Source organism: Vulpes lagopus, chromosome 1 (assembly GCF_018345385.1).
Source record: "Vulpes lagopus strain Blue_001 chromosome 1, ASM1834538v1, whole genome shotgun sequence".
Lineage (NCBI taxonomy): Eukaryota > Metazoa > Chordata > Mammalia > Carnivora > Canidae > Vulpes > Vulpes lagopus.
The window spans coordinates 28,956,908-28,970,461 of NC_054824.1; the positions used below are offsets into that span (position 1 = coordinate 28,956,908).

At 33.9% G+C, this 13,554-nt stretch overlaps 1 protein-coding gene across 14 annotated transcripts in view; it reads left to right on the top strand.

Moving 5' to 3' along the window:
- The window catches only part of SNAP91 (synaptosome associated protein 91), a 140,368-nt gene that overhangs the window by 58,626 nt on the left and 68,188 nt on the right, over positions 1 to 13,554 (top strand). For all 14 annotated transcript variants that reach the window (XM_041724044.1, XM_041724055.1, XM_041724129.1 and 11 more), the window contains exons 8-9: positions 4,803 to 4,909; positions 9,295 to 9,336. In XM_041724044.1, the coding sequence (XP_041579978.1) occupies positions 4,803 to 4,909; positions 9,295 to 9,336 (149 nt within the window). The remainder of the gene's footprint in view (positions 1 to 4,802; positions 4,910 to 9,294; positions 9,337 to 13,554) is intronic.

The window sequence follows — 13,554 nt, forward strand, 5'->3', positions numbered from 1 at the left end:
TCAGACTGAGGAAAAGCTTCTTCAGGCAAGAGTAGCTCACTTTGGTTTGAATCTACTGAAGCACTCTCCTTTCTAGTTTTTCTTCTCCATAAACATCCTAACTTTCACAGAGGAGACAGTGGTGAGGCTGGGAATTTAACTTAACCACATACATTGTAATTCAGCAACTTAACAAGATTAGACTCTCTGACTTTCAGCGATGACAGCCCTATGTCTGCAAGAGATAAGACTATTTGAAGGCAGTTTTGGAGTACCACTGTCTGACTGGTGCCTCGAGCCAATAATTTAAAATCCTGTGTTGTCATTTTCCTTTGGAGTCAGGAGCAGCCATCCACTCTACCTTCTATTTGTCTTATTCCCATCATGGTGGTCTCTCCCAGTAAGCTTCATTTTAGCTATTCATTTCAGAAAACCATAGGTGACAATTTAAGTAATCATTTTGCTCCTGTATAGCACAGACTGTGAGAATCCAATTTTCTGTTAGTTGTGGGTAGTCATCACTGCCTTCAGATCCAGCCAGTTACTTATCTAGTCCCAGATTCCCATCTTTGACTATTTTGAGGGTCTGATTTCTACAAGTACTTCAAATACCAAATACTGTGCTTACTCAAGAAACAGAAACCACTCCACATACTCTAAATTAAAAGGGATCTAATGTAGGAAGTTGGGTGCTTAAGTAATTATCAGAAGTGGTTCTAGGCTTAGCCTCCTGAATGACTTCTGAAATGATAAATTCTTACACACCAGGAAAGCTACTACTTCTGAGCCCACCACTTTATGGTACACTAAAAATGAGAAACTTCTGCCACCACCTCAGCTGCCCTGCAGCCCCAGGAACCTAGAGAATAGACACGTGAAGCTATAATCCAGGAAGTAGGGAGTCATATCAAATGGGTGTGACTATAACCACTACTCCTCAGAACCTTGGAGGGTGGAGGGTAGACAGTGGAATGCTACGGAAGGATAATCTTACATTTCTAGGGACTTTCTTGTCACAGAAATAGCTAAAAACATACAGGAAGATGGCTTCTACCTCAGTTTTACCTTCCAGATCTCTCACAGGTCTGTCTAATTTACAGAACTGAATTTGTATCCGACATCCTAGCTTCTCCTAAGTCTAGAAAGAGAGAGAATGGAGGTTGGGTAAGGCAATCAAACACAGTGCTCTTAGAGATTTTGCCCTATTGGGGAAAGATACCTGTTAATATGTAATTCAACACTGTATTACCTTTATTTCAAGTGGGAGGGTTTACCAGTAAAACAAATAACAGATCTTCCCATTCCTTTTTATGGGCATATCTTTCTCTTCCTTACCACTCATAAATGTGAGTTTTTGCTATGATTCATTTCTAGCCAGTTATTTTCCTGCTTTCTTATATATTTTTCTTTGGGAACCCTATGGTTTCCTATGGAGATATCCTTATGATGAGTCCCAGATTTATTCTTTCAGTCTGTAACCTTTCTTCTGAGCACCAGTTTTGCAAGTCTTATTTGTAGACACTTAAATTTAGATATTGTGTTTTTAAAACTCAGCAATCTTCAAAACGGAACTCTTGAATTTGCCCTTCCTAATCTCATTTCTATTGATACATAATTAGTCTTTTAAACCTAAAACCTCCGTTATTTTGAAGGTGCTTATCTTATTCAACTCCATAGACAGTCAGAAATGAAGTTCCGATTTGTTCTCATGCCCTCTCACTAGTGTGTACCCTTGTTGGTTTCCTACTTCTGCTTCAAAAACATTGATTGGACTTACTGCCTTTACAATTCATTGAGCAGTTAAACACGTTAAGCCATGTGTTTCTCCTCTATTGTCTTGAACATCTGCTTAAATGCTGCTCTGTTTTACTTTCTCTTTATGTTGACTTCAGAGATAAGATTGTAGTAAGAATGCATTTTCTCTGTATTTTAAAATAATAACCATGCGATATATATTTTTATTTCATCTAATTTGAAAAGGATAGTCTGTTATCTAACAGTAGGAGCAGAAAAGGAGAGTTGTATCTTCATATTAAAGACTTGACCTCAAAAGTGGTAGAGGTATGTGTTCTTGCCTTATCACATTCTGGTGTTGAGTAGCCTTCATTCAGCATTGCTGTTAAATTGCTCTTACAAAAATAACACTCTAGAAGATAGATACGCTTACTATATCCTGAGTGTTTTGAGACAGGTATGTTTTTTGCTTGTTTACTAAATAGTGCTAGGAATTAACTTGATAAATAAATTATGGGTTAGTTTTAATCAAGGACTTCATGAGCAGTTTTCTGCAGCTAATGTTGGAATCCATGTTGGTGCCACAAATCTTTGCAAACATTTTATCACTTATAATGAAACTCTGACGTGCAAGTAAGAAGATGCTTTCCTTTTGACTAATGAGCATTAGTCATAGTCCATGTGCAAAAGCCTTGGTTTATTTCACAGGAATGAGATTCCTTTTCGTCTGATTCTTTTCCTTAGGACAGTTGTTCTGTGGAAATTAATAGTAATATGGCAAGGAAATTTATCAACACATTATAAAGATTCACATAAAAAGGCCAAATTTGAAATTTCATTTCAAATACTGAAAATCAACATATGTTATCTTTAGTATGAAATAAAGACAGAAGCTTATTTCTGGATAACCCATCCCTTCTGTTAAAAGTATGAATTGCTCCTGGCCCTACCATAGTCTCTTAGGGGACAGGGGAATCTCACAGCTTCCCCTATATCAGTACATGTTGCTTTTCTGTATCATTACCACTGTTACAGAAACAATTTGGAAATTATAACCTAAAGCCATAATAATTTTATTACTTTGTTCCTGAATCCTAAATTACCGTGAAAGATATGAACAATTTAAAAAGCATCCAGAGGAGACAAATTGCGTAAGGTTCTGATGCATTGGTTCTAAAAGGAAATTAAAATTATTAAGTTGATTTCTTTTTTTGTGTTACTGCTGAAGATCTGATGCAAATAAGTAAACTTAGATTATAGTAAAGAAAAGTAATTTAGATGTTTGGAAGAAATTATTTATGTGAAGATTGTTTAGAAAGAAAGAAAGAATTTTATTTTGCCAAGATAAGTCCTTTTTAAAAAAAGTTTAAACTGTTAAAGATTTATTCCCTTATAGCACCATAATTCTACCTGTAGCATTAGAAAACAGGATAGAGTGGATAAAGAAGAGATTTGGCCACTTTTAGATACTGAAGTGTAGTTGACAATGTTATATTAGTTTCAGATGTACAACATACTGATTTGACTATTCTGTACATTATCATGCAGTGCTCACTGTAAGTGTAGTCACCATCTGTCACCATAACAATGTTATTACAGTATTATTGACTGTGTTCCCTATGCTTTGCTATTCATCTCTGTGACTTTATGTATTTTATAACTGTAAGTTTATACCTCTTAATTCCCTTCATCTATTTCACCCATCCCCCCACCCACCTCCCCTCTGGCAACCACCAGTTTGTTCTTTGTATTTAAGAGTCCGTTTTTTGTTTTGCTTTTTAAATTCTATATGTAAGTGAAATCATATGGTATTTGTTTTTCTCTGACTTGCTTCACTTAGCATAATACCTTTTAGGTTAGATATGGCCATATTTTAAAAGACTCACTTCCCTCTCAACTCTTAAGTGCAAAACAGTATGTGTTTGTTTTCTTGATCTTTTTGCCTCCCTTGAATACCCTACAGGGGAGGTCCATGTTAAATGTAAAATTACCCAGACTGTCAACAGAAGGTAATGAGTAGCTACCCTCAATAATTAGTTCTTTGTGTAATTATATATTATTAAACCTTTCTTGAGAAAATTAAAAATACTTTTAAGGTAGTAAAATTACATGCTGAATGAAATTAAGAACCTTAAAGTATGAGAGAATATAAAAATAGCATGTGTGTTACCATGTGAAAATATAAAATAATGAAGAATACAGAATCATCCTCAGTTATGATCCAGAGTGGCCTGGAAGCTGTTGCAGACCCTGGCCTTCTCTGTCTTCATTCACGATGTCAATAATTATTGACTGAATGAACTGATAAATGACTGGCTGGCAAAAATACTGATAAAATGCTGGTTTTCTTCCAAACACTTTTGTAGAAAATACACTTGTGTAGTATAATTATAATGTAGCTATAGTACCCTTGTGATTGTGAATTCCAGTCTTGGGAGTGCAAGAGAGAGCGGCAAAAGGATCCTCTGTTTTTCTGTCTGGAAAGTTGAAAGTTAAAGGAGGATACAATTATGGACTAGGAAGCCATGATGAGTTTGGTAAACCAAATATTTTTCACAAAACACCACTACTTTCTAGCAAGAGACACATTATAATGTTTGAAAGAACCATTTATGGCCAACAAAAGTATCAATTTATGCAGAGTGTAGACAAAGAATTAAAGAATTCTTTAATTTGGAGAAACTTAATGCTTTATAGGTTATTGGTTTATGGTGAGATAATAAGAAAATAATGATGCTGTAAAACTTATGAGATTATAAGCAAGTATTTGATTCTATTTTCTAAAGCAGGGTACTGGGATATATATATATATGGATCATGAATTTAACTTGTTGCGACACTTCATCTGTTCTTCTACTTTAATTGTGCTTTCATTATTTAAATGCTTCCATTTGAGACACCTTGAACATAACTCTGTCATTAAACTTTGTGAGTCCCCTTTCTTTTAGGTACTTTAGAACCTCATACAGGTTGAAGTGCCTATTGTTTTGATCCAAACACTCATTTAAGTTTTAATTAATAGCATTAACGTAAACTTAGAAGAAAATTGAAATAATAGTCTTTTCAAAATGCTTATCTATCTCTTCCAGAAAAGTTTTTTGAAATGAAGAAAGGACAATGTAAAGATGCCCTAGAAATTTACAAACGATTTCTAACTAGAATGACAAGAGTATCTGAATTTCTCAAAGTTGCAGAGGTAAGTAATATTAAGCTGTGTTGGAAATATAATTTAAGAATATAAATTTATGTATCTGGAGTCAGTAATGGGGTTTATAATCTGGCAAGGCATTCTGTCCCAGAACTCCAGTGTATTAGGGCTAAAAGTGGCCTCAAAGGTCCTCTCCTTCAACTTCTCACTGAGAACTGTACACTCCTGCATCCCAATTAAATGATCATTCTGTATTCAAATACAAGTTTCATGGATACTGAGCAGATTCAGAGCTTTAAAAGGTGGTTCATCCCTCTTCTCCATTTATGGCTATCTTTGATTGTAAGGAAGAGCTTCCTTTTTATTAAACCCTGAACAAAAAAAAAAAAAGGTCCATGGGACCCCTGGGTAACTCAGTGGTTGAGCGTCTACCTTCGGCTCAGGTCATGATCCCAGGGTCCTGGGATCAAGTTCCACACTGGGCTCATCACAGGGAGCCTGCTTCTCCCTCTACCTTTGTCTCTGCCTCTCTCTCTGGGTCTCTCATGGATAAATAAATAAAATATTTTTAAAAAGCCCTTAAGAAAGTCCATTTATTGTTCTTAGTGTGTAGAAATCATACATATGACCTTCTTACTTTGTCAGTATTTAAATACAAGGAAAAAAATTAAAGTATCATTAATTTTATGAAGTTTATAAATTGTTTCTTTTTTTTTTTTTTTTTTTTTTTTTTTTATAAATTGTTTCTTAAGGATGTCTGTTTGTACTTAATCACAATAACTGTGTAACCATATAATTGGTGTTCCTGAGGAGGTGTTACTTGTAAGTTAGTGTTTTCTCTCATGAAATCCAGTTATTGATTCATACTGATATCGGAAGTTACAACATTGTTATCACAGTCGTTTGGCAGGATGACTAGTTGGGTCTTATCTTATGTGTCGGGGAACAAATTGTATTGACTGGAGTGCCATGTGCGAGGCATTCAGAAGGTGAACAGCAAAGCATACAAGGCTGTGGCCATGGAACATTTGTGCCATGCTTTTTCAATTTTTGTCATTTTGAGAATATAGCACAAGAACAAGCATTTTATACACAGAATTTCAAAAGCACTGTAGTCCATGCATTATCTTTCAAATTTCACTTATTCACAGGAATAATAATTGTCAAGTTCAAATTAGGGGACTGATAACTGCAAAACATAGTCTCTTGACCTTGGTCCATATAGTTTGTAATCAACAAAAGTATTTTTTAATATCTAATATGAGAAACAAAGGGCAAAGACTAGTTTACAGGAATTACATATACATGAAGGCATGTGTATTTCTCAAGGGCTTATTGATGATGGTTGTCTTTAAGAAAGGATAGACTTGCTTGAAAGTTTTGCTTTTCCTGCTATACAATTTTGCTTTTTGTATTTGATAAGATTTTCCCCTGGTTTAACCTTAGTTATCAATATAATCTAGTAAAATTTGCCTGACTTTTTTCTGTGGAAATATCAATTATGCCTAAGCATCCAGAGCAGAAGATCCTTTCATTGTTCCATTGATTCTCGGTACATGTGCTGCCCAGCTCCCCCATTCTTTATTGTATATGTTAGATAGGTAAGGAGCTGGACGTGTGACAATCTAGGGTATACATTTCTCTAATCAACACTGTAAGGCTGGATTCAAGGTCTTTGTGAGAAAGGGGGTACTTCTATTTTTAGGTGTAACATTTTATTTCATATATCTTGATAATTTCATGTTAGCACAGGCGCATTTCAGGCTGTTGAGAAGAAAGTATACAGAAATTAGTCTAAATAACTGAATATAAATATTATACTTTTTTTTTTATTTTTAAATATTATACTTTTATTTGAACTTTATGACTATGACTTTTGTATACAATGATACTAATTTACAAAATTATTTTAATAGAATAAATACTAACCCACAATGGGCTAACAACCATTTGTGTTTTCTTTACTTAAATTACATTATTCATAAATTAGGTATTAATTGTTTGAATACCAATGTTGAGTGGTTCAGCTATGATTGGTAAATACAGAAATTTCTTAACAAATGTACAAAGCTTCTCTCTACCAAACAACCCTTGTGTGATGTACATATGTATGGACCATATCCAGTAGCTACCCTGTAGTTGGTACCATTTTCCTGAAGAATGTGTAGAAGACTTCTAGAATGCCATTTTTAAAATAGAACTATGTATATAGGCTATTGGCAAATATTAACAAATTGTCCGCCATGTTAAAAGGAACATAGAGTAGTTGAACAACGTCTGTGGAAACATTCAAATATCCCAGAGGAATTGCTTGAAATGAGAAAACTTTGCATGTTTTGAATTTTTACGATGAAGTCTCCTAAAACAGGCAATTGAAACTTTGTAAAATGGTTGTTTTATAACTAATAGGCATTTCTTCTAAACACACTTCCCTTTTTATAGAACTAAGTTATTCTTAGTTTGCTATTCTAAGATAAATACCAAGTCGTAGGAGTTATGTCTCCCAGAATATTTGCAGACAGAAAGTGATGAGATTTCTGGAATACAGTTACACCTCAGCTCAAGCCTCCAATTACATTATGGTTCAGAAGTTCAGGTTAGTGAAAATAGCAGTGTCAAGGAAGAATTCCTAAATTATGTCTTCGGTTCAAAAAAGTTCTGTTAACTATCTATTTAAGAGAAACATATCACCTTTTATCAAGATGATCCTAATATTAAAGATGCATGATACTTTAATTTCAAAAATGCTGACTTCATTCATATTAATATTTTTAATGGATCACTTAAAGATATATTAAAATATGGAAATAAATGGAATGAAGTTACCTAAGTTTATAATTTCCATAATTTGTGATAGTTAATTGAGTTTTGGGAAGCAACAATAGCTTCCCTAAAGCCAGAGTTCAGTCATTGGCAGGTAATGTCTATACCTTCAGGAGGAATCTGCAGCCTAAGTTGCTCTAGGAGAATGAGAGTCAATGCTCTACATCAGTAGTTCTCCACAATGGGTGATTTTGCTCCCCTCTTCTCCCTAGCAATCAGTGTCTTGAGACATTTTTGGTTGTCACAACTGGAGGAAAGGAAAGTATTGGCATCCAGTGGGTAGAGAAGGGTGTTGGTAATATCCTACAGTGCAAAAGACAGACCTGAAAAATTATCATCCTGAAATGTGAATGGTGCCACGCCTGAGAAACCCTGCTATAGACTAGAGAAAGCAAAATAAAGAACTTAGCTAAGAGCATTTGTCAAACAAGTGGTTTTTCCGATCTCTAGTTTATTTTATTGTCTTTGTAGGAACCCAGAACTTATGCTTGCTTCATGCATTTGCTTCTGCATTTCCATCAACATAATCAAGGCAGTTCATGTCTCAAAGGGAGAGACTTGATTTAACCTACTTTGTTTCTTTGAGCCTAAATTTTATCATTTACATAATGAGAGAATTGAAGTTATGATTTGTATTTTTCCCCAGGTTTTTATTTTGAATAATTTTTAAACCCACAAAAGAGTTGATAGAACAGTATAGTTAACGTGTATATATACTCTTTTCATTGATTCACTTTCATTTGTATATTCCCATATTTGTGCTCTTTCGTGCTATTTCTCCTTTCTGTTCTTCCTCCCTCCCCTGCTTCCCTTCCCTAAGCTACCAACACTAAAATTTCACATGTGCTTTTACCTAATAACTCCAGTTCTACAAATATATCCTACAGGTATGTTCACATACATACAAAATGCTGTGTGCAGCATTGCTCCCAATGGCCAGAGATTAGAAGCAATTTCAATGTCCGTTAATATGTGACTTATTAAATAAAAATAAATCATAGGGAAAGAAGCTCTTTAAAAAAATAAGGAAACTGTGTGTTAATGCGGATATCTGTCTGAGATGTATTGTTAAATGAAAAATATAAGCCCAGTGTATATAATACACTGTTATTGTATAATAATGAAGGAAATAAATATGTATTTATATATTTCTGATTTCCTTAGATATACATAAAGAAACTCTGGAAGGATACATAAGTAAAACACAAAGTGGTTCTCTCTGTGGGAAGAGAGGTGGATCCTACACCCTGAACAAGTTATTAAACCTAAATGACCATTCCCTGTCCAGAGGATTTACTGAGCATTTATAACAATTTAAATTTAGTCTAAGAATTTTTTTTTTTTTACTTTTAGCTGTCATTAGTTGTGGAGGAAAACTTTAAATTTTATACTTCAATATCTTGTGTCTTTTTTTGGGTTCTAGTGAAATTCTGTACATTTGTTATATCTAACTACATTAAGAAAATCATTGCTCTATTATGTTGAGTTGACAGTTCTTTTATACCAAGATTCAGCTTGGTTTTAACTATTCTGTGGATTGTCTTCTGTTAAATGCAAAGAAATTAATTTTAAAAATTTCCATTAAGAACCTTATCTTTTTTAATCTGCAGCAAGTTGGCATTGATAAAGGTGACATTCCTGACCTCACACAGGTAAGTGATTCTCTGAGTGAAAAGTGTAGTAGGCATGAAATTATTACTCCATAGTTTGCCATAAAAGATATTACCTGGGGCATAGTCTTATAAGCATTTAATGCATTTTGAATTTAGGCCAACCAACTTTCTTGGAAATTATTCTAGCTTGCATATTTTTTCTAGCTACTGAATATATTTCTGGAGTTAATATGAAGATTTACCTGCCCTTATAACATAGTTTCTTCTTTTAAAGGCATCCAAATTTACTGTTTGAGGACCATCTTTTCATTCTTGAACTTGATTCAAAAAGAAGCCTTGAGTAATGTTTGAAAAGCATTTTGTCTCTGAACAGTGACTATTGGTAGGCATGTAGTTGGAACATTGAAATGTTCTTTCTGCTTGTTCTCCTAGTTTTCAACATTTCCCAGGTACGAAGGAGGGGCATGGAAGAGGAGCACTCTGATACTATAGTTCTACTACACTGATTCTTGTCTTCCCTATCAAGTAGAGGAATTTCTACCATAAATAACCTTTAAAAAAAAGTCATAGTAGTAGATAAGTGATTTCTCTGGGGATCATCTAGCAAGCAAAAATAACAGTAGTGCTTTCTTATGGATCCTTTCATCTGTCAAGAGGGTACACTCTAGGGCTCCTAAGATGTAGAATCAAGAACCATTCACATGTCCAGAATTACTGTGTGACTTTTCTCATAATTGGCAGGAACTGTTTTCATTTAATCAACTCTTTACTGTGTTATGGTAAATTTCTGTCCCAAACATATCCTTTAACTAGAGATTGTGAGATATTAAGAGAGAATATAGAGCTTCTATCTTACATACCAGTAGTGAATGTATGAGTTTTCTATCTTGTAAATAGTCATCATAATAGAAGAAAACTGTCAAAATAAAAGATGACCCACTTTTTAATAATAACAAAATGACTATAATCCTTTGAAATGTTTCTATATTTAAAATAATAAATAAAGGGGATCCCTGGGTAGCACAGTGGTTTGGCGCCTGCCTTTGGCCCAGCGCGCGATCCTGGAGACCTAGGATCGAATCCCACGTCGGGCTCCCAGTGCATGGAGTCTGCTTCTCCCTCTGCCTATGTCTCTGCCTCTCTCTCTCTCTCTCTGTCTCTCTGTGACTATCATAAATAAATAATTTTTAAAAATTAAAAATAATAAATAAATATTTACATTGTAGTTTGGTAAAATAGCCAAGTAATACATATTAACCTAAAAAAAGGTAGATATTAAAATATATTGCTCAATGAATAGCTTTTAGAAATGGTAAATAATCTTTATTTAAACTGTATAGATGCTCTTACTATGGAATAAAAGTAAAACTAAATATATTATCATAGAGGCTCTCAGTTAAGAAGAAAATAGGTCCTCATTTGTCTCAGTTTGTATTAACATCTGAGACAAAAGTTTAAAAGAATATTTAAATATCTTTTTGTTTGGGGGCATTTGGGTGGCTTAGTTAGATAAGTGTCCAACTGTTGATTTCAGCTCACGTCTTGATCTAAGGGTCTTGAGTTCAGGCCCGGCTTGGTTCTTTTTTTTTTTTTTTTAATTAGAAAATTGTAATACGTCATTGAAAGAAGGATTCACAAACCTGGGTTTAATTTTGAATGTTGCTATAATATTCATTATAATTTATAGAATCTCCTTCTCTGAAATAGTAGTCCAGAGACATACTACTTAATGGTGTACGTTGTGTTACCGTAATAAGGGCAACAGAGATCTTATCCTTAAAAAGGGTAAAATCTTGCCCTGAGTATTTTGTGATATTTATTAGAATCTGATATCATTCTTTCCTCTGCATTTTTTATGACCTTAAGAGCCACATAAACTTCCATAGTGACATCTATTTTAAAATTACCTCATCATACACGCAAAAATTCTCTGGTTCATTTCTCGAGCATATATTTAAATCTCAAAACAAGAGTATTGTGTGCTTTTGAAATTTCTTAATAAGTAACCAATTATGATTTCTGTTGGGATTATGAGTGACAGGACTAAACACTCTCCCTAATTCTTATTTAGAGCCCCTTCCAATGGTCTAGTGGAGGCTTCTAATTGATCTGGCAATTTAGACCCACTGTGACAGTATGATCAGGTCTGAGTTGGAATGTGAGCTGCTCTAGAGTTAGTCCAACTTTACACAGTGTTAGACCAAGATTAATCTGGTGATGGGTCAGAGATGCCAGGTTGTGTGGACTCGTTTAACATCTTTGAGATTAGTTTCTACTTTCTGCCAGGCTCCTCTGTAGCCACCAAGGCCACTGATTCTAGCTGTGGCAGTGAGCCAAAATACCCAGCATGGATGAGGGTTATAAAGGCGATAGATGTGGGGAAGCTACCTAGCGACTGGGAGTAAGAATAGGCTGCTTATGTCTGAAAAAAAAAAAATTAGAATTCTTCTTGCAGCAAGGTGGAGAAGAGGAATTTAATAGATGTCATTTTGGTTGGAAAATGCAAAATAAATACCAGTGTGGTCATTTATAGCCCTCTTTAGATAATTGTGCATATCATCATGATTGCATTTAAATGATTTATGAACATCAATTAAATGATATTTTGAAAATCCTTTTCTTGGAACAAATTCAAAGCTGACTGTGAGTCCAGGATCCAAAAGGAAGCAACCATTGACAATTCAGATACTTTAGGTTCTAAAGCATTTTCTGTTTGGCGTGTGTGTGTGTGTGTTCCAAATTTAAAGTATCTCCATTTGTGAAAAACATCTTAGGTTTTGGTGTTGGGAATTCTGGTTGATCTGAAAACTACTAGTAAAGGGAAGATTTTTTTGTTTTTGTTTTTGTTTTTTAAAAAAAAAAAAAACCATACCACTGATCAGTTCTGGAACAGTGATACATTATTGTTACCTGTTAGCTTCCACAGAATGACTTGATTTTTGGGTTGGTGTTTCCATCTGATTGGTCTATTTACTGTGGCATTTTTAAAAATAAGCAACTAAGATCCTGCTATTTATAGTTTGTTCTTTTAGATTCCTTTTACAACAGCAGGGGCATTCTCAAAGTTTTGCTGCTTGGAAATTTGAGACACTTTTTGTCTACTATACTGCCAAGATAGACTCAGTGCCATAGGTAGAGTTAAGAAGGCAGCCAATATTCCTATATTTGTGAACATTACTATCAAAATAGATGTTTTTCCTCCAAAAACATTTGAGGAATTTGTTTCTATGATATCTCACATGTCTTTGTAAAAAATGTAAATAATGAAGCATTTTTAAACCTTTAAGGTAAAATGCTCCAAACTTAATTTTATGTGCAATTTATCACAGAATAACCCCCCTCAAAGACAAAAGTTAGTTTTGTAATCTGTGCTCTTGGTAAGATTTTTTTAAACTAGTAATTTTTGTGACTGCCACTTTCTTTTGAATGTTTCATCCAAAAATTATTAAGAAACTTTGCAAAAAAGGATGAAGTTGCAAACTGTCGTCCCAGTTTTTGGTTTTTTTGTTCTTAAGGTAACCAAGGAAGTTTATAGGAGAAAACACCACCTCCTTTTTTGTTATCCCATATTGTTCTGTTCTGTGACTATAAGTAGCATTTGTCTTTTTAAGCCATTTTAACATGGAATCACATTTTCTTTATGTTGCATTGAACATTTAGAGGACCTATGTCTTGTAACTGGAGAGGAGTTCTGTGGCTTGATTTTTTTTCCTTACTATGATCCCAGTAGAAAAAAATAGAAATATGTAAATTTTGAAATTATATGCCCAGGCTTCCTAGGTCCCATTATTCTGACAATTATAGTAATTGTTATTATGACATTTAGCATGATAATTTTGAAGTTATCGGGTATTAATTCACCTAAAAATTATGAAGCATTTTTTCTTGCTTTTAAAAATACAGTGCATATTCTATGTATTAAATGAATACATCTTTATAGTATACTGTTAGTCCTATGGAGCAAAATTTTCCTTATCTCTTAAAAATTTATTTTTTTACAACTTATGGGTATAGTCTTAGTTTCAGTTTCTCGGAATTTGCTAAGTAAGTCTACTTTCACCTGAATTATATTTTTAAATTCTAATTTTTACAACTTTCTAAATTTATTATATCCCCCATAAGCTTACTTTTTCTACTGTATAGGCCATAATATTTTAGATAATGCTCATAGGACTGAGTCTTTCTACCCTACCTCTGTCACTTTGATCAAATTAATATTTTTATTTACTTAGTAATTTATATTTATAATAATCATAT